The sequence below is a fragment of the Protopterus annectens genome, chromosome 8.part1 (assembly GCF_019279795.1).
Source record: "Protopterus annectens isolate FY-2018-M chromosome 8.part1, PAN1.0, whole genome shotgun sequence".
In the NCBI taxonomy this organism is placed as follows: Eukaryota; Metazoa; Chordata; order Ceratodontiformes; family Protopteridae; genus Protopterus; species Protopterus annectens.
Window position 1 is genome coordinate 419,334,508 of NC_056742.1, and position 25,829 is coordinate 419,360,336.

The following is a 25,829-nucleotide window of genomic DNA, read 5'->3' on the forward strand; positions in this document are numbered from 1 at the left end:
ATACAATAATAACCATTATAATAGCTATTAACAACTTGTAAAATATCTTATCCTGTCAGGTTTAATCCAGTTTACCAGTATTTCTAATACACTAATACCTGTTTTCCCCATAAAAGAGTATTGTCAAGAAGGAATGAGATATTTTTTCCTCTAGCTTTATTTTAGATCCTTGTTGTTTATTTTTTCTGTAGCTTTATTTCAGACCCTTGTGCAGTACTGCTTATACAGTCAGTGTAAAACTGAGAAAGTGCCCCTCCCCCTTATACAGTCAGTGTAAAACTGAGAAAGTATCCCTCCCCCTGTAGTACTTCAGCACTGTTTACCTGCTTTATGCTGTGAGAATAGAATGTATGTCAGACCAACACTTTGGTTATACATTTATTTTATTAGGTTACTAACAAACTATGGACTTTTATCTGATTTGATCATTAGTAGGTATTTACACCCTCCTGCACAATTGATTTGAACTGTATATATACTATAGCCCATTTGCTGGCTGTACTTGATGCAACTGAGGGTTTTTTTCTTCTCTTTTAACATTTACTTGCAAACAGATTATCAGTGACATATATGCACAATTGTGACATTTTATGACAATTACTAAATAGTGTTGCTTGTAAACATTTTAACAAATATGTTTTAATAACAATGATGCTTTGGAAAAACTTGCCTGGCAATCAGTCTTGTTGTTTATCTTATCTTTCCAGCATTTCCTGTAACTATTCATTCAGTCTAGGAAGGTCTGAGCTCACATTTCATACTCTGTAAACTATAGTTAATTCTTTTAGCATCTTTCCTTTAATGTGATTGTGATTTGCATAACTATGCATTTATATTACATTACAATTAGCTTACATGGATTTCAGTATTTTTTATTTATTTATCTATTTAACTGTCCTGCCATTAATTTTACAAAAACTGTTTGACAAATACCATCTGTGATTTTCATTTTAAAATTCAGAACTTTAACTGTTTGGTGTTACTATATAATTATAAACAAATTGTAAAAAACAAAATAGATATTAGTTTAACCAACACATTTATATTTATATTATTTGTATTTGCTGTTGTCTGCCTGTTATTCTTGTGTATTGTAACAGATGTACTCTAGATGAAAAGAACACACATGCATGTCTGTCTTGTATATGTATATCTTTATACAAGCATGTCATGTATTGTGACTTTAAATTTTTACTCATCTATTTTTATTTAATTTATATATTATAATACACTAGAACAGTTTTGTTTACCTTTTGACTATGCTAATGAATGGCATTCATATGCTTTACTTTACTGTAGTACTGATAGATGTCTTGCTTTAACTGAATGAAAGTAATACATTTAAGAATGATTTGTCCAGACATCAGATCCTACCATCCTACCATGTATGTTTAACCATTTTCAAAACATAAACATATTATAAAATATACTTCTTTTGCACAGATTAGCTGTGTATGCAGGAAGTTTCCAGTCTCGTCAGTTCAGCTAATTTATTTTCTTTATCCTGCAACTGCTGTTGAAGAATTTCCTTATAGTCTGCTTGATATGTCTCAGGAGCCTGTTCTGCTGAATCTGAAACTCCTAAGCACTTTTGAAAAAATGTGTGTATAACTTGTCTAAGCTTCCTGAACTCATTGTGGCTGTCTTTTAGAAGTTTACTACATTCTTTTGTAACAAAATGTACTAGGGGGTTTATCAGTAACTGATTTGACTCACATGTGGTGACAGGACATAACTGTTCAACATCAGAATGTAATGGAAACACTTTACCCTTAGTTAATTCTTCAGATCTGTCTTTACAGTCTATTTTTTTAGCAATATGATGCAATATTATTTTATGGTATAATACACAAAATGCAGTTTTTGATGAAGCACACAATAAACATTTGTCATATTCCACATGGTTTTCTTTGAGATACCAGTCAAATATTGTAATACATTTGCATAATGCCTTACTATCAACCTGCCCTAATAAGGTTTTACATTTACTAATATGCTGTGTATACCAACATAGCAATTTTTTACATTTGCTGGAATTATGCATGAAAATATCCATACTGTTTAATCTAATATCCAAACTGTTTAATATCCAAACCGTCGAATAGCATCCATACTAAAAAAAAAATGTGACGTAGAAAAAAGTCTTACCAGTGAGCAAGAAAACAGGTGATCAGGCTGTTGTTGCAGATGGCTGGAAATTTTTCAAAGTCACTTGAGAAGCTGGAAAAGCACAACAGGCAGTGAACTATTGGGCTAGTGGATATCCCCCTTTTCTTGAAGAATTTATGGCACTGCGAATTTCTTGAACTAGTCTCACTCCGGATTGTAGACGTCTAAAAAACTTTACTACTGCAAGCTGCATAAACTGGAATACTTCTGTTTAGGATTTACACATACGTACAAATGTTAGTTACTGCAATGTGACTGAAGTGACCCATTGCAGGGCTTACCATCACTCCTCCTATGTTTGAATGCAGATTGTAGGTTCAAATGCAGGCTAGCTTGCCATTGAAAAAATTATATGGTGCTAGGCACTCAGCTGCCTCGCCATTGAAAAAATTATATGGCTCTTACTTGCTTGCTGCTCCTTACTTGCTTGGTGTGATGGATTTGCAGTGTTCTTAAGACACTCAGTCTTGCTGGCTGGATTCTGCTAAAATTCAAAGTCTGGTTATATTTGCATTCACAGTCTGTTGCATACAGAAACTTGCAGAATATACACTGATGAGAGAATATACTTTGCAGCATCAACTTTAGAGAGCAGTAACAAATAACTTTTTATAATAAACCAAACGAAGCCACGTTGCAGCTTAAAAGTACTGTTCCAACTTTACTTCTCATATAGTACAGATGATGTGAGAGATATAACATTTACCTTAGGACACATGAGTCCCTACCATACCTCTAACATAACTGGATTTATACAGCTCTTATATACAGTTTTAGTCCTCTTGGTATTCTATTTTTGGAGAATTGCTTATCCTGTAGAAACAATACTAAGCTTCCTTGTTTAACAATGTCTTGTAAGAGACCAGCTTTTCTGACAGTGTGAATATCCTGTAACAGTGTCCTGATGTCCATGTAGAAAAACATATTTTTGAGGAAACACATTGTCCTGTATTCTATTTGGATCTGTGTACAAAAACATCTGTTCTTGTGCCAATGCTGATAAGCATATCCTGTTTTTTATGCAGAAAAACATATTTTTGAAGAAACACATTGTCAGAGATCAGCTTTTTTGACAGTGTGAACATCCTGTATTTTATTTGGATCTTTGTATAAAACATCTGTTCTTGTGCCATATCCTGTTTTTCATGCAGAAAAACATATTTTTGAGAAAACACATTGTCACAGTGTCATTGTCCATTCTTTAAAAGCAGATTTTACATTTTTGCTCTTGCATACATCCTGTTTTTAAGTCTGTAAGGGAAAAATGTCCATTCAGCAGATTCCTTTTCCAAGCCATGGTCATTTAGTATGACTGCTGATCACATATTACTAAACTATGTTTCTGCATTTAAGCAAGCCTTTTCTTTCAGCATATTTACAACATAATTAATTTCAGACTAATATTCATAAAATCTAACACATTGCACCAGTTTTTGCCTGTTTAAGGATGTGAGGGGGATCTACATTTACCCCTATATAAATGACATGACTGTCTGATCAAGTCCCCTTCAATGAAAGGAGCAGCCATTTTTTTTTACATGACTGGGATTGCCTTACCAACTTGGACTTCTCTTTAGACCTCCACAAATTGAGCCTAGTCCCAAAGAAGTTAAATATTTTCCTGGGAACTCTCTAAGGTATGGAGAAGAGGTATCTGTGTAAGAAAATGTCACTCTAACTGAATCTCATCTTTGCAGTCTTATCCCAGACAGCCTGTACTGGTCATGAGTATCCACAGGTCCCTAGATCATGTATCAACATAATTTTTGATAACATCCTTAGTCAAGCTGGATAAGAAGAATAAGAGGGAAAGATACTGAAGTTGGAGTCCATAGGCAGCTTATTTGAATACATGTCCAGAGGACTGCCGGAGCAGATGTTTGGGACATGGAAGTAGAACATGATCTATCCCAAGTATAAATTGTTTTGGAATCCCACACATAATTCTCATAAATTATTAGTAACTCTTGAAAATGAATGCATATTCTCAAATAAAAAATGTCTGCATGAAGCAGATATTGTGTGCAATTAAATGTGTGCTGATGCTTGCTTAACAAAATGAAAAAGGGTAAATGGTTATATATTAGAAAAAAGACAAAATGTAATATGAGAGAAGAAACTTGCACTATATTTAGCAAAATATATTGACTTGTTTGACTTTCTGTTCTCTATTGCCTAGACTTACAAATAATAGAATTACCACCCGTGGCATTATGTACCTTCTTGAAAAGCTTGAATCCAACACCACCATAAAATCAGTTTGGTAAGTCACAAATCACTAACTGACTGCCTTTCATGTTTTAGAATTTTTTACAGCAGTTTCCATTCTGCATGGTCTGACCATAACCAATAATATGACTTTTTTGATGCATTTATTTTTTTGTCACTTTTCACTGTAGGCACTAGAAACTAACTAGCCACTAATATGTTTATTTCAGGGGATAAGGCACGCCTCCTCACATATGTTTGTTACACTGTGAATTTGTTACTTTAAGGAGATGCCCACCACTCTGTGTCTCTTTAAGGTGTGCTGCCTGAATGCATCAATCTCAGCGGAGGACTTTAGATTTGTATGCAGTACTCTGTTAATGAACTGCAAGTCTGTGCTATGCAGCACTGCTTTTCCTTATCCCCTAAATCCTGCTCAGATTATTCTTCTCTTGCTCAACAACTGCAGGAAAACTGTGGATCATTTACTATAGTTATACATACATTCATCTTGTCCTTGGCTTTAAACGGAGAAAAGTGCACCATAGCTCACGTTTGTATTAACAACTATGTATCAGACCAAACTGTCACAACTCAAACAGATAAGATGAAGCACCTGGCTATAACAGGTAACCTGCAATAAGATGGTCTCTTTGCAGGTCTATAAGAATGAAGACAGCAGAGTGACAAACAGCAAAACATTAACAGAGCAAAATATCTAGTAAATCCTAAAACTGCATCTGCAACTAAGTCTGATGGTGACCATGTTGTATACAATGCAGTTTCTCCCCCCAGAAGATGACCGACAAGTGAATCAGTTGGTCAAGATTACCAGTGAAAATCATCTTCGGATTCACCATGAAAATATGCTGTCATATTGGAAGGTGAGAGTGGGATTGCAATGACACAAAATCTTGTAGCTTGGTGATTCTGCTGGCAGAGGTTAATATAAACAATCACAAAGTGAACCAATGATAAAGTGGAACCAACAACAAAAAACATAAAAGTCCAAAAACAAAAGAAGGTTCCACAGCGTTGCACCAATGTATTTTTAATAAAAAAACAAAGCTTTCAGACATAAGTCCTTCTTCAGTGTTAATGAAATTCCTACACAGATAACATATCCTTTATACATAAAAATCAACCATCACATGACACAGCCTACCTATCATAAACAAAGCTTAATCAAGCCATTAAAAACAGCAATTAATCAACTTTTTCACTGAAGGATCTTAAAGGGACATATAATATCCTATTCAGTGACTCATAAAAATATATGTATTATTGCCAAATAAACTGAAAACAAACATCTTCAACTGATTCACTTACATATATATTTCATAAACAGCCCAAAATGTATGTAAAGATATATGTATGTATAAATATCTGTATAGGAATTTCATTAACACTGAAGAAGGACTTATGTCTGAAAGCTTTGTTTTTTATTAAAAATACATTGGTGCAACACTGTGGAACCTTCTTTTATTTTTAGAAGTTAATATAAACCACGAAAGATGTTTTTGAAGGTATAAAACTGGTGATGTTTATCATAAAGATCATTGTTACACTGTGGTTCCTTATCCCCTGGCAATTAGCTACAGGTGAACATCAACCCTTCTGGTCTAATTCCCAGATATTTTCAGGTACCTCTAAAGAGGAGCTGGATGCCTCCCCTAGCCCAGCATGTCAAACCAATGCATGTCTAAAATGTGGAGCAGCTCAAGCCATTTTCTCTTGTTTTTTTTGCTATAAGAAATGATCGGTCATTAGTTTGACCTTCAGTTCCTTCCCAGTGAAAATTGTCATTAGTTTGTCTGTCTTTCAATTCCTTCCAGGTGAGAATGGCAAATTCCCAGTAATTTTATTTTGTTTATCGTAGACATTTGAAATTGAGGTATTAACAGTAACGGCACTCAGGAGCGGCCTTAGGTCAACTGGTGCCCTAGGCAAAAGGGCTCCATGGCGCCCCCTACCACACTTCCTGGTGCCCCCATCCTTGTCTTACTACACCACATAAATAGTGGAAAAGCACCCCTGCTAGAGCGGCGCCCTAGGCAGCCGCCCAGTAGGCCTAAGCCTAAGGCCAGCTATGACGGCACTGCTGTGGGGACTAGCATGTTTTAAGGCACATAAAATCCCTATTAAGTTTTCTTGAAGATGTGTTTCACTAAACAATATCACATCCAGAGGCTTTTCTGACTGGGGAGAACCACCACATCTCCATGTGCAAACAGTGCACTGAATTTAACAAGGAAATACTTCTTCACTGGGCTTAGAGTCTACAGGTCTTTCTCAAGCGCAAAAAGTTTATGTTATTGGGATTTGCCCATTCTCCAGAAGGAAGAACCCACCACCTACAGCTACAGACACCAAATTTTGGAAGAAAGGGAAAGTAGACACCTCAAAATGGAGAAGCCAAATAAGTATCAAAGAACCAGTCAGGAGGGAATGAAAGACCACACTGACCCTTCAAGGGGGCTTTGCATCTGGGGATGTCAGTCCCCTACTTCCACCTGCCTCTTTACCTGTTCTAGTCCCTTTGGAGGCAGACAGTGGGATTTTGTCTCATATTCTTTGCTAAGTCTCTGCTGAAGCAAGTGACATCTCCAGGCTACATTCCACTTTTCAGGCATTCAGATATCAATCCTTCATAGATTTTGGCTACAGTATCAGAAAAGTTCTTCCAGTAGGATATTCCTAAACTTTTATTGCCATAGGCTGTAGAGAGCTCATGAGTTATCTGGATAAATATGTCTCCACGGAGAAGACCCTCTGTATTTTTAAAGGATATATACCAAAGAACCAGATACCTGCTCTGCTGATAGATATCCCATTTTTTGCTGCTTTCAGTTATAAGAAAATTTCCAAGGAATACATGGTTGCATGACACACAATTAGCCATCATGCAGCACAGCCTTCTGCTGTAGATTTGTCTTCCTCAGTGAAAATAAAGAGGGAATTCTCTCCCCCAATTTCTCAAACTCAGACCTGGATGAGGAGGATTTGGTTTATTTGACAATGATCCCCTCACCTTTAGGCTACGATTCTGACAGTGAAAAAAAATTATCTTTGGGGTCCTGTCAGGAAGTTGTTTCCTTTGGAAAAACATTAAATGTTATGAGGGAGCATTTTAAGTGACATCCAAAACAAGTCTGAGTTGTATAACAAGTACCTGGACCTCTTGCATATAGAGGAGCTGAGACAATTGGCTGTACTCTCACTGTCCTAGGTGTATGAAGATGAATTCCGATCTGCACCCCTAGAATCCATCCCCCAAACACAAGTGTGCAGTACACATATCAATACCTGTATAAAAAATAGGGTCTATATTACATGAACGAGCGATCAAAATGTCGAGTACAACATGCTCGACATACTTTGATCACTCGATCATGTCATCGAAACCCAAAAACACTGAAAAAAACAAAATCGGAAGATTTTGTTTGTCCCACTCCAAACATACAACTCACACACATACAACCGATTCATACAAATCCCCTACACACTCACATCACTCAAACACCTACACAAACACACATACTTTTAAATCCCTCACACCCCCCCAACTAACTATACCAACTCCGAGATCGATGTACATTGGGGAAAGGGCAATTTCCTGGTAATTATGCAAGCGATTACCAGGAAATTGCCCTTTCCCCAATGTACAGCGATCTCGGAGTTTGTATATTAAATAAAGCAGCCTCTTACGAAGCCATTCCTGACAGTGTAGCATGTTTACGTCACATGCTGCACTCACCAGGAAGGCCGACCAAAACATTTCGGAACTCCAAATTTCAGCATTTGGAGGTTCTGATTACATGAACGGTTGATCCAAGTATGTAGAGTATCTTGTACTCGACATTTTGATCGCTCATTCATGTAATATAGACCCTAAAAAATAGCTTTGGATGCAGCAATAGAATCTAGACTGGCTCCAGGTCACAGCCCCCTGACTAATGATAAGGAGAGCAGAGTATTAATGCTGTTTGGGGTGCATGTTTATAATGCATCTGCTTTAGTGGCACTTATTACCAAATGTACATAATAAAGTTGTATAAAATTCCAGGCTGAGACTGAAATTGGTCCATTGAGACCAGAGTTCTACTCCAGTGAACAAATTCAAATAAAGTATGAGGGTGCAATTCTCAGGCAGACAAAGGACATAACAGAAGAAATATCTGATGAGACAGCAGGGGACAGGTTATGTCAACTGACCCAGATGGCTTTTAAGGTAGAGAACATGTCAGAAAGTATAGTTATGATGAAAAAAATGTCTGCAGTAAAAATGCAGCAACAAGGACAGTTATATGTAGGCATGCTTGGCTATGAATCAGTCCGCCACTTAATGATGTTAATGGACTATTGGATATATCTTTGGATAAAAATTTGTTGTTTGGACATCCAAGGAAATATTTAAGAAACTAGAACAGAAACAGAAAACCTCTGAGTCGGGCAATTTTATCCCTGCTGCAACATTGCAAGGTAAAGTAGGAACTACCTTCCAAACCAGTGGCCTTTCTAAAGGAAATATTCTAAAGCTGATCAGTGTAAACAAAATAAGTTTTTTAACAAGAAGCAAGCCTGGAAAGATAGCTTCACATGCACTGGCAGCAAGGTAGGAGGGAGGAAGAGCAAGTCTTCTCTCTCCTAGGTTGGTAAAGTACACTTAGAGTATGCTTTCAATACCCTCTTTTCCATCCCCCCACCTCTCCTACTATATATCCTGGGAGGAAGACTTTCCTACTTCAAAGAGAATTAGTTCAGCTTAACAACAAACAACTGACTAAGGGGGATTATTTCCTCAGGCTACAGAATACAGTTCAAAACCTTTTCTATGCCTCCCATCCCCCTAAACTAAGTAGAGATATAGCAGCAATTCCCAGTCAGCTTTTACCATGTGGAGATGTAGAAATTTCCCCTCTGGTGGAGTAAGAGAAACACATTTATTCCAAGTTTCTTCTAGTCCCAAAAGGTGGCCAGTGGAGACTTACTACTTTTATTCAGACTGAACAAGTTTCTGAATGAAACCATATTCAAGAGGTTAACCCTGCAAGCACCATACCCACTCATTTTATTAAAACAGTATTTGATTACCTTGGATCTGAAGGAAGTGTATCATATCCCCACACAAAAAAGACAGACAATACTTGAGGGTCAAGGAGGGACATATCTATTTTCAGTTCACCTCCTTGCCATTTGATCTTTCCACTGCATTCAGAGTGTTAACCAAATGCTTGGATATCAGGATTTGCCCCTCAGTTCCCAAGACACCAAGCAGTTTCAGTAGAAGTGCAGAGGGTCTGAAGTACTCCAAAGGTTGTCTAACTGGCCTAGGTTTTTCTGAATCTTTCACCAGGGATTCCAGGGATCCTTTGAGACCCCACTAAACACAAAATTGAGCAGACTGTTCCTACCATATAGCAAAGCTGTTTATTTGGAGCAGTTCTTTCCTTTTCTGGTCCAAAATCAGCAAAGTCGGCTCAGGCATTCCTGAAAGCTTAACGTACATGTCAACATCTATGCTGATGGTTATCCTTGCCAGAATACATGAGGAGGGAGCATTAGTACTCCAGAAATTTGTTGAAGCAACATGGTCACCATTTTTACAAATTATTGACCTTAATTGTCTCTTTCAGGGTTGACATTAGCTGGTTGTCTTGCCAAGTTTTAAGCAGCCAGAAGTTGCCTTTGTATCCCTAGAAGGTACACACATCTTGACCACAGACATCTCATGTACAGCAATGTAACCAGTACTGCTTACCTATAGGTAAAGGGAGTGTGGAACATCTCCATAATAAAGCAACATATCAACTTACAGGAAGTGGCATCCCTCACCTAACCTAGCGAGCTTTTAAGACAGCCTGATAACCAGGAGCATCGAAGGACAGTACCAACTGTACCACATTAATGTGATACATAAGCTGTCAGTAGCTGGTATTCATTTGTGCCAGTTGTACACAATGTAGTAATAACCAAGGAGAAACCTTCCCAGACAGGCCTTCATCTTCAACCGCAGTGACCACAAATGGAGAATGACTCAAGTTTAAAAAAAAAAAAAAAAAAATTCCTGGATCCAGAGGTGGGAATCTCCTGTGGTAGCCCTATGCTCAATGAAAAATAAATGGCAGCTGAGTAAATTTTGTTTGATTCCCATGTAAATGGGTATGGTCAGTGTGTGCCTTTTCACCAATTCCTTTCATCCCCAAGGATGACAAGAAGGGATATAGTGGACTATGCTTTTCTGAGCTGGTCTGTATGACCTCTTTACTGAGGAGGAAGGGTCATTTGTAGTGCTTCAGACTGGATACTTGGATACTCTCAGCCTGATACATTTTAAGGAATGTCCCTCTGATCTCAGGAGACATGATCCCAAAAAACCCAGCACTAGAGACTCTTACTTGTAGTGAAGATTCTGACACAACAGCTACAGAGCCAGTAGTTTTGAAGTGTATAGCAAAACTTTTCTAAAATGGGCTCTGCTGTGCCTGTGTCCAGCGGCTTCTTTCAACCATTGCAATGTGTGTGCCACCTTGGACTGCCATTCAACAATGGAAGCAGTTCTAGCACCTCCTAGGAGACATGCGATACCTCCATGCCAACTTAATTTTGAAGTGGGAAAACTAAGCTTCCTTTGATTACATTACTTCTGTGGCACCAAATTCTCGTTCATGTGGCTATTACTTCAACCTGAATGATCTATGGACTTCAAGTGCTCTTGTATTGAGAGTTCTCCATGGTACTTCCAAGGGAAACAGTGAGCCTTTGAGCAAACCCTTCTTTTGTGTCCATGGTTGTATCAGAATTGACAGTAATTTTCTTTCTTTTCTCCTAGGCCACAGACTAAGGAAGACAAGATACTGCATGCTAGTATATCAAGAAAAGTGAATTGAGGTTGTCAAATCAGCTGTTTATGTCCTTCATGTAAGGAAAGCAAGGATGGCATGTTTTCAAGCAAACATCATCCAGGTGGCTAGCTACCTGCATTCACTTCTATTAAACAGAAGAAATACCCCTGGGGTGTCATAGAGAGCCACACCAGCAGCTATTTTTTAGAAATATTTCAACCAAACTGTGTAAACCTGTGCACGACAGACTTTTAGACTCAGAGTGCTCATGTCTGGAATTTATTGCCTGTGAGTATCTTTCAACAGTTAAATGCTATTAAAATCAAGGTGTAGCTATAGTACTGCAGATTTCTGGCTAATGACAATATCAGGATCAAAAAGATGACCGTGATTATTTTCTGAATGCCATCTGCCTGATTGCATTCTTTGTCTGTGTCTCTGTCCAGTGCTTCTTTGTGTTATATTTAATCTTACAGTGTACTGGTTTATTTTATAACTCAATAAAGACATTTTACTCATTTTCAAAAATGTGTGGCTGATTTATTTGTTAATTTAAGGGTTTGTGTGTAAGCCTGTCAGTGGGAGCGGAAATCACTAGGTAGCCTATCTACCACAAGGGGAGTGGTTTCTGGCCCATAAATTGTAGTTTATTGGCTGTTTGGGCAGTTTTTCCATCACTTTCAACTTTCTGGTTTAAAAGCCCACATTTGCGCTCTTCCTGCCTTTCCTGTAACTAGTCTAGTCCAGATACAGATTTGCTGTATCCAGGACTGTATGTAAGCTTCTGAGCCCCCCAACCCTTTCTGTGTTGGAGAGAAGCCTTCTAGCTTATCAGTGGGAGTGGTAAGCACTAGCTAGTCTATCTACCAGAAGAGGAGTGGTTTCTGGCCCAGAAATTGTAGTTTATTGTCCGTTTGGGCAGTTTTTCCATCTCTTTTAACTTTCTGGTTTAAAAGCCCATGTTTGCACTTGTTTCCCACCTTTCCTGTAACTAGTCTAGTCCAGACACAGACTTGCTGTATCCAGGACTGTTTGTAAGTTTCTAAGCGGTACCAAAGTCTGCTCTTCAATTTTTCACTTAGATCTGCTAGTTATCTCCTCTCCTGCACTTTTACTAGCTTATTAGTCTAGCACTTTACCAGACTTCTTGTAGCAATTATTGTAGCACACAAAAGTGCTACCAGCACTAAATGTTCTACAAGGAAACAGCTCCAGTACTTATTATTAATGCCCACCCCTCCAGGCATGTCTAAAGGTCTGTTCCCTGAATTTTCTCCTGTTAACATGAACTTGGGCATCCTGAGGCAATGTAGCAACTGCCTCATGAACACTGACAGCCCTCTCCTCTTACCTCCCAACACTCAGACTTGCGAGAGATGCACTTATATATCCAAATTGGAAGCCACACACTCTTCAGCCAAGACCGGAATAGCTGGTCAAGAGGAGAAGGTCAACACTTGCACCACACCACATGGACCACATAAGCCTTCCAGAACACACACCAGCGCTGCCTTCACATAAAAACACAAACCACACGCCCACCCACCTTTGTGGAGGCTCTCAATAAAAATCTACCCAAACAGCAGAGTCCTCCAAGACAGAAATCCACTCGACCACCACAACACAACACTAATTACGAAACACATAACCCTCATAAACAGTGTGCCACTCAACCAAAGCCCCTAAGGCATAACAGCATGCCCAACACACTAGTCATAGGTGACTCGATAGTGAGGCACACTGATGTCCCACTCACTAGGTTGAATAAGGAGAAAGTAACATTCAGCTGTCTGTCAGATGCCAGGATCTGCCACATAATGCATGCACTCATGTCCCTCAACAGGTACAAATATGACTCTGTCATTGTACATGTGGGTGTAAATGACCGGAGATGTACCTCCCTGGACTACATGAAAAAAGACATGGAGGAGCTTTCGGATTATGTAGCCCAGGCGGGTATGATCCTAGCCTTGAGCAGCATGCTACCATCACCCAGAATTATACCACAGTACAAACAGAAAATGATTGATTTCAACAATTGGCTAAGTTTATGGTGTCATTCTAAGGGGGTCCAGTATTTGTCTACCTGGGATGACAGGATTGACAGACCTCGATGCTTTGCCAGAGATGGCCTGTATCTGTCACCCTTGGGCTTCCAGATACTGGCCAAGGCTCTTGCCACTCCTAAACTACCTTTTTTAGGCAGTGTTCCAAAGACCAAATTACCACCGTAACAGCTGCAAACAAATGCAATCTGAGGGTCATGCAGCTCAACACTAGAAGTCTAAATCTCAAAATGCACTCACTCAAAGCACTGCTTAAAATGGAGAACATCGACATTTGTCCTGTAACAGAGACCTAGTTCAAGGCAGCAGAAAGCACCCCATGCACTACCAAGCTATAACTCATTCCACACCTTTCGGCCCCAGAACTTGGACTGAAGCTCCAAAGGTGGTGGTGTTTCCATATTCATAAAGGATCTGCACATCTCCAGACTGGTATCCCAACATAATGTATCAGAGATACTTCAGGTGCAGCTAACATTGGGTAAGACAGCGATTCATGTCATAGCCTGCTATAGGTCCCCAACCATGTCCCAAGACTCACACTCCACGTTCCTAAGCACACTGGAGAATATTAAGGTCCATCCTAACACTCTCATACTGGGTGACTTCAACTACCCCTCTCTTAACTGGGAAAACTACTCCTGTACCAATACACTTGCCCAGAGTTTCCTGGAATTCATTCCAATGCTCATTCTTATCCCCACTAGAGGTAGCAACATCCTTGAACTAGTCATTACTAACATGGGCGACCGTTGCTCTAACCAATAGTAAACTAATCCCTGGTTAGATCCGACCACAAACTAATCACCTTGGAAATCCACATCCACCCACCCCCGCAAAGGAAACCACCATGAAAAACTTCTCCAAAGCTAACTTTGGGCTCCTAAAAACAGAGGTGGCTAACTTCACAGCACCCATGCAAATGCCGAATCATACACCAGTGCACTGTACGGACACGTACACAAATGCATGGATCTTGCCATACCCAGTAGAACCAAGATGCTCTCCTCCAAAGAAAGGAAGCCAATCTGGTGGTCCCCTGCCATAAACAAACTCTACCACAGGAGGAGGAAACTGATGTGGAATAAGGTGAAGTCCCGAGACTGAAAAAACTCCCTTATCAGCCTCAACAAAAAGTTGAGATCCCTCATCAAATCCTCTAAAGCTAGCTATGAAAACAGAATTGCAGCGGATAGTAAAGACAACCACAAGGCCTTCTATACTTTTGTGAATAATCTCCAAGGCAATACCCAGATTTGCTCTGAGCTACTGCACAATGGTACCTCCTATACCAAGTCAACAGATATTGCCAATATAAAGGCCGACACATTCAGTGCCAACTTTACCCCTCCTCCCCAAAGGACCAATCACAATACCAGTAGATTGCCAGGCACCCAGTATTACTGCTGCACGGGTTAAAACAGCATTGTCCAAGGCCAAGAATACAGTTTCTACAGGACCTGACAGTATCCTTGGCTGTGTTCTATATGAACTACAGAGTGAACTAGCACCTTACCTGTGTGCCCTGTTCAATCACACCCTCACCTCAGGCTTTGCCCCTACCGAATGTCTCACTGCTACAGTTATCCCTCTCAAAGAAGGAGTGACTACAGACCCTGGGAACTAGCACCCCATTAGCCTGACGAGTCACATATGCAAAGCTATGGAATGCATAATCATGGACCTAATAAACAAGGATATAGGGAATCTCCAAACTCTGGATCCCACACAGTATGGTTTTGTGAAGGGTAGATCATGCCTGCTCAACTTGGTTGACTTCTTTGAGTCAGTCACCTGAGCTGTGAATGAAGGCAAGGTGGTTCATACAGCATACCTTGATCTGGCCAAGGCCTTTGATACCATTCCCCACTCAAGAATCATAGAAAAACTCATTAAGCTAGGCATAACCCCCTATATCACTAGGTGGGTTGCAAACTGGCTCACAGGTAGAACCCACAGTGTGACAGTAACTGACTCCAAGTCAGACTGCCAACCAGTCATGAGTGGAGTCCCACAGGGTTCGGTCCTGGGTCCTCTTCTGTTTGGTATCTACTTCTCTGAAGTCCAGGCCAACACGAAGAGACTCTGGCTGACAAAGTTTGCAGACAATTGCAAGTTTGGAGCTTTTATTAACTCCCCAAGTGATGTTGACATCCTACAGAAAGGCCTCACGGAGACCAATGACTGGTGTCAAAACCATGGCCTTAAGCTCAATGCCAAAAAATGTGTCATCATCCCCTTTGGGAAAAACCCAGTTCCTGTGAATTACTATATCGATGGTAGTCCACTGAAGACAGATTTGAGAACACAGGTTGACATCAACCTCTCTTTTGATCACCACATTGCCCCTGTGATCAGAAAGTCCTATGTGGCACATTTCATTACTAAGGGTTTTACATCCAGAAAGAAATAGGTCATTATCTGCATCTATCTTCCCTTATTAGGCCAATCATCGAGTACAATGCCCCATTTGGCACGTACCTCACTAGACACCTGCAACAACTGGAGAGGCCACAGAAGTACCTCACAAAGAGGATCCTAGGCCTTAAACATTTGTCCTATATGGACAGACTCAAAAAACTCCAACTATTCTCTGTTGCATATTGCCTACTTACAAAGCCATGTCTGACCCAGCTCTGCTAGAAATGCTAGAGCTAAAGAAATCCCAATTCCCTCCGCACCACACACTCCAGAGACCTCAACCTCATTACCACAATCAACAGAACATGCTAGACGGACAGGTTCATAACCCAGAGACTGCCCATGCTATGGAATAGACTTTCCTTATATGTCAAGCAGAGCACCTTGCTGACCCTCTTCAAGAGAAATCTTGATGAGTGGATGGGAAATAGAAAATTCACCCCAGGGATAACTCCGGTGGCTCTACTCGATAGAGGCACTGGGAACTAAGGTTGGGTGGCATGATGCCAGGGTAATCCTATGTGCTAGGCTTGTAAATGCCCCAGGGCCATTAGCCTAGTACACACCTATGAACCTATAAAACTGGTGACTTAGCTGCATAGCTATCAAATGAATGTTTTAGAATTGGCTTGTTTTAATAGTGTGCTAATGTTATCTTGCTGGTGGCATTGTGTTACTGTAAAGAGAGGAAATGGGACACTGGCACTAAAATGGTATTTTTTACCCCTCATGGAATACACTGTCATTTGTGTTTGTGAGTGCTTGGGCATGTACACAAATTTATGTTGACCTAGTTTCATTTATAGTGTTAGTAAGATAGAGCTGGAAGGCAATAAACTGAAAAAGATGGATAAAATCCTAGGAAGTCTGTTGAGTGTGAAACTTATTTTGGAGTGACGTGTGTTGGCCAAATCCATGGTAGTATTCTGCATTTGCCATAAGGTCTTAAGGTCAATTGCTCCTCGCACGTTATTTGATCATGAGATTTAGCTTCTGCCTGTCACATACAAGCTGGTGCCAGTAGTGTGGATTTAAAGTCTTTACCATGACAGCTAAAGAGAGAAATGTAAACCAATTCTTCATTTGGAAATGAATAATGTTGAGCACTGTATTATAATTAATGTGTAGCAACACATACTAACCCTATCTGATGTCCTGCCTCTTGCAGTGCCTCTCTCGTAGGAGGTTACTAGGCTAATGGTCCCAGGGCCCTTACAAGCCTAGCCAAGGTCAACCCATGTTCCCAAGGGTGTTTGGTTCAAGCAAACACTAAAATCAACACCCATTCCCCTGTCCAAGAACAACACAGGTGGAACCCCTGGAGCAGATTTTCTGGTTACCCATCCAGTTGTACAAATTACGGTTAAGTAGGACCAGTGAATGGCTTTAACATGAATATGAATCTTATTCCAAAGGTGGGACAACCTCTGTGAGACAAATCTGTCTCTCCAGCAAGTTCCGTTGATATCGCATACCAGATTATGATCCTTTGAGCAAATGACGTGTGTGCCATTTGACTTGTGAGTGTGCAGCATTACCATTAAAGCTGGGACAGAGATTACTTTGTATGTAAGGCACAGGTCACCTCTGAGCAGTCTGTATGACAGAGTAAAGTGACAATGATTTCAGTCTGTCTGCTTAAGACAGATCTTGAAGATCCTGAATTTTCTTTGTAAGTAACCTTTGAGGTCTCTGCATTGCTGCAGGTGTTTGGAAAGGAAAACACCAAAGGAAGCTTTGTATTATATTATTGGCCTGATGAGGGGAGAGTACAGGGGAGTTATAACCTCTTTTTGTATGGAGGCAATGCCCCTACTTATGAGATGAGCAATATAAAATGCCCTTCTTACCACTGTGGAGACATGCTGATAGAAGTTAAGGTTGCTGTTAACTTGTGTGCCCAGATCTCTCACCACTGACTGTTTGCTTAGGGTACTGTAGTTGATGTGGTAATTTGAAGTAACATCACCCTTTCCAAAGGGGATGATAATGCATTAAGTTTAAGACCATGACTTTGGCAACAGTCATTAGTCTACGCAAGACCTTCTTCCAGGATGTTGACATCGCTAGGGCTTTCAGTGATCGCTCCCAGTTTGCAATCATCAGCAAACTTTGTCAACCACAGTCCTTTATGAGCCTGTACTTCAGAGAAGTAGATTCCAAACAGTAGGGGTCCCAGAACCGATCCCTGTGGAACAACACTTGTTATAGGTCTGCTGGAGGAGGTGGAGTCCCCTATTTTGACCGTATGTGTTCTATCAGTGAGCCAGTTTGCAACACACCTGACAGCATATGGGTTGATACCCAGCTGGGTGAGTTTATCAGTGATGCCTGAGTGGGAGAGTGTGTCAAAGGCCTTGGCTAAGTCTAGGTACACCATATGCACAGATTTGCCCTCATCTAGGGCTTTGTTGACTGCCTCGAAGAAGTCCACCAAGTTTAACAGGCATGATCTCCCCTTGATAAAGCCAAACTGGGTGGGGTCGACCATTTGGAGAGTTCCTATATCTTTGTTAATAAGATACATAATGAATCATTCCATGGCCTTGCAGATAAGGCTGATCAGGCTAATGGGTCTATAGTTCCCGGGGTCCATGGATGTAGCTGTTTTCCATTCCTGTGAGATGAATCCATTGCATAGGCTGTGATTGAAATGCATGCTCAATGGTGATACTAATTCCTGTTTTAACCCATGTAGAACACAGCCAGGAATGTTGTCTGGTCCCAGAGAGGCTGCCTTGGAGAGGGCATTTAAGACCTGCACTTCAGAGATATTAGGTGGGTGACTGGTGTTAGGGATGCTTTGGGATATATGTGGCAGGGACAGTGGAGTGAAGTTTTCACTGAACCACACACTCCAGAGACCTCAACCTCATTACCACAATCAACAGAACATGCTAGATGGACAGGTTCATAACCCAGAGACTGCCCATGCTATGGAATAGACTTTCCTTATATGTCAAGCAGAGCACCTCGCTGACCCTCTTCAAGAGAAATCTTGATGAGTGGATGGGAAATAGAAAATTCACCCCAGGGATAACTCCGGTGGCTCTACTCGATAGAGGCACTGGGAACTAAGGTTGGGTGGCATGATGCCAGGGTAATCCTATGTGCTAGGCTTGTAAATGCCCCAGGGCCATTAGCCTAGTACACACCTATGAACCTATAAAACTGGTGACTTAGCTGCATGCATAGCTATCAAATGAATGTTTTAGAATTGGCTTGTTTTAATAGTGTGCTAATGTTATCTTGCTGGTGGCATTGTGTTACTGTAAAGAGAGGAAATGGGACACTGGCACTAAAATGGTATTTTTACCCCTCATGGAATACGCTGTCATTTGTGTTTGTGTGTGCTTGGGCATGTACACAAATTTATGTTGACCTAGTTTCATTTATAGTGTTAGTAAGATAGAGCTGGAAGGCAATAAACTGAAAAAGATGGATAAAATCCTAGGAAGTCTGTCGAGTGTGAAACTTATTTTGGAGTGACGTGTGTTGGCCAAATCCATGGTAGTATTCTGCATTTGCCATAAGGTCCTAAGGTCAATTGCTCCTCACACGTTATTTGATCATGAGATTTAGCTTCTGCCTGTCACATACAAGCTGGTGCCAGTAGTGTGGATTTAAAGTCTTTACCATGACAGCTAAAGAGAGAAATGTAAACCAATTCTTCATTTGGAAATGAATAATGTTGAGCACTGTATTATAATTAATGTGTAGCAACACATACTAACCCTATCTGATGTCCTGCCTCTTGCAGTGCCTCTCTCATAGGAGGTTACTAGGCTAATGGTCCCAGGGCCCTTACAAGCCTAGCCAAGGTCAACCCATGTTCCCAAGGGTGTCTGGTTCAAGCAAACACTAAAATCAACACCTATTCCCCTGTCCAAGAACAACACAGGTGGAACCCCTGGAGCAGATTTTCTGGTTACCCATCCAGTTGTACAAATTACGGTTAAGTAGGACCAGTGAATGGCTTTAACATGAATATGAATCTTATTCCAAAGGTGGGGCAACCTCTGTGAGACAAATCTGTCTCTCCAGCAAGTTCTGTTGATATCGCATACCAGATTATGATCCTTTGAGCAAATGACGTGTGTGCCGTTTGACTTGTGAGTGTGCAGCATTACCATTAAAGCTGGGTCAGAGATTACTTTGTATGTAAGGCACAGGTCATCTCTGAGCAGTCTGTATGACAGAGTAAAGTGACAATGATTTCAGTCTGTCTGCTTAAGACAGATCTTGAAGACCCTGAATTTTCTTTGTAAGTAACCTTTGAGGTCTCTGCATTGCTGCAGGTGTTTGGAAAGGAAAATACCAAAGGAAGCATTGTATTATATTATTGGCCTGATGAGGGAAGAGTACAGGGGAGTTATAACCTCTTTTTGTATGGAGGCAATGCCCCTACTTATGAGATGAGCAATATAAAATGCCCTTCTTACCACTGTGGAGACATGCTGATAGAAGTTAAGGTTGCTGTCAACCTGTGTGCCCAGATCTCTCACCACTGACTGTTTGCTTAGGGTACTGTAGTTGATGTGGTAATTTGAAGTAACATCACCCTTTCCAAAGGGGATGATAATGCATTAAGTTTAAGACCATGACTTTGGCAACAGTCATTAGTCTGCGCAAGACCTTCTTCCAGGATGTTGACATCGCTAGGGCTTTCAGTGATCGCTCCCAGTTTGCAATCATCAGCAAACTTTGTCAACCACAGTCCTTTATGAGCCTGTACTTCAGAGAAGTAGGTTCCAAACAGTAGGGGTCCCAGAACCGATCCCTGTGGAACAACACTTGTTATAGGTCTGCTGGAGGAGGTGGAGTCCCCTATTTTGACCGTATGAGTTCTATCAGTGAGCCAGTTTGCAACACACCTGACAGCATATGGGTTGATACCCAGCTGGGTGAGTTTATCAGTGATGCCTGAGTGGGAGAGTGTGTCAAAGGCCTTGGCTAAGTCTAGGTACACCATATGCACAGATTTGCCCTCATCTAGGGCTTTGTTGACTGCCTCGAAGAAGTCCACCAAGTTTAACAGGCATGATCTCCCCTTGATAAAGCCAAACTGGGTGGGGTCGACCATTTGGAGAGTTCCTATATCTTTGTTAATAAGATAAATAATGATTCATTCCATGGCCTTGCAGATAAGGCTGATCAGGCTAACGGGTCTATAGTTCCCGGGGTCCATGGATGTAGCTGTTTTCCATTCCTGTGAGATGAATCCATTGCATAGGCTGTGATTGAAATGCATGCTCAATGATGATACTAATTCCTGTTTTAACCCATGTAGAACACAGCCAGGAATGTTGTCTGGTCCCAGAGAGGCTGCCTTGGAGAGGGCATTTAAGACCTGCACTTCAGAGATACTAGGTGGGGGACTGGTGTTAGGGATGCTTTGGGATATATGTGGCGGGGACAGTGGAGTGAAGTTTTCACTGAACCTGTCATCCAGTAGGTTTTCTATTTCCCCATGTTCTGTATATGTAGTACCATTGACTATGAGTTCAGCTCAAATGTGGGCCTTACCTTTGAGGCAGATGTAACTAAAGAACACTTTGTGGTTATCCTTAGTTAGTGAAGCTAATTTGAATTCATAGTTAGCTTTGGAGGACTTCACTAGGAGTCTTACTTGCTTGTTTAAGGTGAGGAGAGAGTGTTTCAGTTTTGAGACTGTTCCTTTGTACTCTTAGACAGCAATTTCTTTCTCCTGTTGTGTAGCATATTAATGGCAGTTATCCACCAGGCAGGTTTGTTTTTCCTTGAAGATCTTGCTTTGGTTCTATCAGGTATGGCAGAGTCACTACAGTTGTACGGGTGCTTATATAAAGCATCGGTGTATAACTCAACATCAGTGGGGGGAAAGGCTATGAAGCTATTTATGTCATTATATAAGTGGTTGTAGTTGGCCTTGGAGAAGTTTTTTAGTCTCATCTGTAGAAACTACTTTCAAAGAGCATGACAGAGACGTGTTGGAAAAAATGCATGTTTTTATAACTTTATACTTTCCAGAGATTCATTATTATTAATATTAAGGTAATTTGGCCAGCAACTTTCTTTGCAATTCACGAAAGATTTGGGGGTTACTTGTACTGTACTTAAAACAATACAAGAATGATGTCTTCAGCAAGAAATTCTAAGCATCATGATGACAGGAGAGGTTCACACCCTGTTGTTTTTGTGCACTGCACATTAGGTTTCCTCTGCACAACAGATGAGAAAATAAGTAAACTAATTCAGAGTTTCAGTTTCTGCCACAAACCTGATAGACATAACAAATTCTAGAACTAAACTGGGCCATGAAGTAAAGCTGTTTTCCTGTCAGGGAGCTTGAGTTTTTTTAATTCCCAGTTTGAAACTGTTATTATTATACAAGGACATTACACAGTCATAGAAACAGTTTGGTGATACAATAAGCAAACCTCAGAAAAGAGATGCAGTGCATAACAAACAGTACATTAAAAATCATAGCAGAGGATGAGATTTTTGTGTTTGTTAAATGTTACCTCTAATCTTATCCTTAGATAGAAACTTGTAACTCAGAAATCCTGCATGTAATCATTATGACATAGGTACACACTTTGGGTGTTATAGATCCCTTTCACATTCTAGATCAAAACATGAGGGTTTTCTTCTTTACCAACAAAATGTGAACGTCATTCCTTATGATGTTAATTAAAAGACTTTTACGAAAGTATTACATTGGGATCTGTGTCCATATAGTAATAGGGACAAGCCAATTAATGTTAACCGGCAGTAGTCTGTACCTGAGTTATCCCAACCAGAGAAGTGATATTTCACCTAATCCTAACAATTATGATGAACTAGTGCACCGTGTCTGGATTTATCTCCTCTACTATAATAAAATAAAGTATCAAAATGCTGAGCTTTGGCAAGGATCATTTAGCTGTAAATGTTCTCTTGGAGATAAAATGGGGAAAAATTTAGTGATAGATAAGAATCCAGAAAAAAATGCATCTGTGCTTTGGCGTACTGTATTGACTGTCTTGCTAAATAATCCCATTAAAAACAAGATATGTAGGAAGGAAAACAAAAAGAAAACCATTGCGAAAGGATTGCAGAATAAATCTGTTTAATTGGGAAAAATAACTCTATCAAACCTGTAAGACAAAGTAAGTATTAATGTAAATAAACTAAAAAGGAAACCACTGTTGGATACTCTCGTCACATGTAAACTTTAACACTGATAAATATTTAGAAGTTAATATAAAAAAATGAATTCTACATGCTAGAGATCTATGATTATTATTAATAAGATATAATTTGGCCAAGATATTTCTTAACCATTCATAGGCTCATAGGTATATACTAGGCTAATGACCACCGTGGCCTTTCTAAGCCAAGCTGTGCAGTCTAACCCAATTATATCCCTGTGTATCATAGAAATTATGAGGAGATATGTTAGGAAGGTTTTACAGGTTGTGTGTGTGTGGGGGGGGATGCTAGTTTGGCCATTATTGTCTGCATCTGTCTGTCAGAGAAATGGGGACCAGACCCAGGGTGAATTTCCAATTTTCTATCCATTGGTCAAGGTTACACTTAAATAGAGTTAGGGATGGACTCTGCTTCACATGTATGGGGAGTCTGATCCAGAACATGGGGATCATCTGACACACAACTGTCTCGTAAACATGTTTTATTAATGTCACAAGCAAGATTTAAGTCTTTGGATCTAGTGGTTCTGATACTGTTCATTTTGCAGATGTGCAAAAGGTCCACCCGAGCAGGATCTGAGGATGCCTTGTATGACAGGCATAGATTGCCTCTGAGTAATCTGTTGGAGACCAAGTGTAGAGATAGGGCTTTAAGGCAATCCATATAGGACAATATGTTTATACACTGGATTCTCCTGGTAAGGAGCCTTTGTGGACATTCCAACTGTAGTATATGTCAGGTCACTTACATGCCAAAGGGGGCATTAATCAGTGATGGGTCTGATATGGAATGAATAAAGTGGCACTATGACTTCTTTGGACCTGGATACTATGCCCTTACTTATAAGTTGGGCCAAATACGTATATACTAGGCTAATGACCACCATGGCCTTTATAAACCTAGCTGTGCAGCCCAACCCAATTGTATCCCTGTATATCGTAGGCATTTATTAGGAGGAGATATGTTAGGAAGGTACTACAGGTTATGTGGGGAGTATGTTAATTTAGGTGTTACTGTCTGCATTTGTCTGTCAGAGAAATGGGGGCCAGACCCAGGGTGAATTTCCAATTTTCCATCCATTGGTCAAGGTTACACTTAAATATGGTTAGGGATGGACTCTTCTTCACATGGATGTTGAGCCTGTTCCAGAGCATGGGGATCATCTGAGACACATAATTGTCTTGTAAACATGTCTTATTAATGTCACAAAAAGAATTTAAATCCTTGGATCTAGCGGTTCTGATGCTGTTAATTTTGCAGATGTGCAAAAGGTCCATCAGAGCGGGATCTGAAGATGCCTTGTATACCAGGCATAGAGTGCCCCTCAGTAACCTATTGGAGACCATATGTAGAGATAAGGCTTTAAGGCAATCCATATAGTACAATGTTTTTATAGACTGGATTCTCCTCCTATAAAAACTTTGTGGATGTTCCAACTGTAACATATGTAGGGTCATGTACATGCCGAAGGGGGCATTATAATCAATGATGGGTTTGATATGGGACAAATAAAGTGGCACTATGACTTCCTTGGACCTGGATGGTATGCCCATACTTATAAGTTGGGCAACGTAGAATGATTTTCTTGATCACATGTTGGTCAAAGAACAGATTATTGTCTACATATGTTCACAGAATCTTGACTACCTGATCAACTATTGGAGTGTTTTACCGATGGAGTAATTAGCCTGGGTGGCAGTTTTCTGAAAAAGCACTGTAGTGCATTTCTTGGTACTGAGTTGTAATCTGGGATTTTGACACCAGTCATTTGTCTGTGTTAGACCATCTTGTAAGATGTTTGTTTCATGGGGGAATATATGGTGGCTCCCACTTTGCAGTAATCTGTGAACTTGGTCAACCAAAATTCCTTGACATTTCCCTTCGTCTCCAAGAAGTAGATGCCAAATAGGAATGGGCCCAGTATGGAGCCCTGAAGTACCCTTTTGGTGACCAGTCTGTTAGCGGAGGTTGTCTCACCAATCCTGACCTCCTGGGTCCTGTGAGCCAGATGGCAATCCAATGAGTTATGTCAGGGTTTGTGTACAGTTCTGTGAGTTTATCAACTGTGCCCAAATGGGTTTTATATTGAATGCCTTAGCCAGGTCCAGCTAGGTGGTATGCATCATTTTCCCCTCATCTCTTGTGTTGGGGACTGGCTCAAAGAAGTCCACCTAGTTTAGTAGGCATGACCTTCCCTTAAGAAAGCCTAACTGGGTTGGTTCCAATGTCTGAAGGTTGCCTATGTCTTTGTTGATCATTTCCATGATAATTTATTAATGAAAATCTTCTGACGCCCCCCCCACACACACACTCAACATGGGTTTAGGCCACACCACAGCACCTCTACTGCCCTTCTATCTTTCACTCAACAATCTTGTTGAAGCCAGGGACAAAAACCTTCTCGTGTCTTGCCTCTTTCTTGACCTCTCTAAAGCTTTCAATACGGTCTCCCATTCCAAGCTACTTAATAAGCATACTGACCTTAATCTCTTCCCCTGTACTATTCACTGTACTATTCATCTCTTCCCCTGTACTATTCACTCTACTATTCACCTCGGGTCTCCACTGAGAATGGGCCATTGGCTCAGATAGACTAACCCAGTTAACAAATGTCAAGCTATCTATCAAATAGGCTCCAGTCTGTCTGCTTGCTTCCCTTTCCTACCTATCCAAGCAGGTTTCCCTCAAGGCTCAATCCGTGGCCCCCTCCTATTGAACATCTTCACCAATTATCTTTACTCCTCCTGCAACAGCAACACCTCCTCCCTCATACAGTATGCTGATGACTCTACTCTTATCTCTTGTGCTGACGACATCTCTAAACCTCTTTCTATCACCCAAACCTCCTTCTCTGGATATGCTGGTGTGCTTTCTTGACTCCGAGAGATCTTTTGATATGTGTACACCTAGAAGTTTTGTACACTTAACCCTCTTTATACTCTCTCCA

At 40.4% G+C, this 25,829-nt stretch overlaps 1 protein-coding gene across 3 annotated transcripts in view; it reads left to right on the plus strand.

Annotated features, from left to right (window-relative positions):
* NOD2 (nucleotide binding oligomerization domain containing 2) overlaps window positions 1-25,829 on the plus strand; it is a 1,141,123-nt gene that overhangs the window by 1,094,704 nt on the left and 20,590 nt on the right. For all 3 annotated transcript variants that reach the window (XM_044081989.1, XM_044081990.1, XM_044081991.1), the window contains one exon: window positions 4,349-4,432. In XM_044081989.1, coding sequence (XP_043937924.1) covers window positions 4,349-4,432 — 84 coding nt within the window. The remainder of the gene's footprint in view (window positions 1-4,348; window positions 4,433-25,829) is intronic.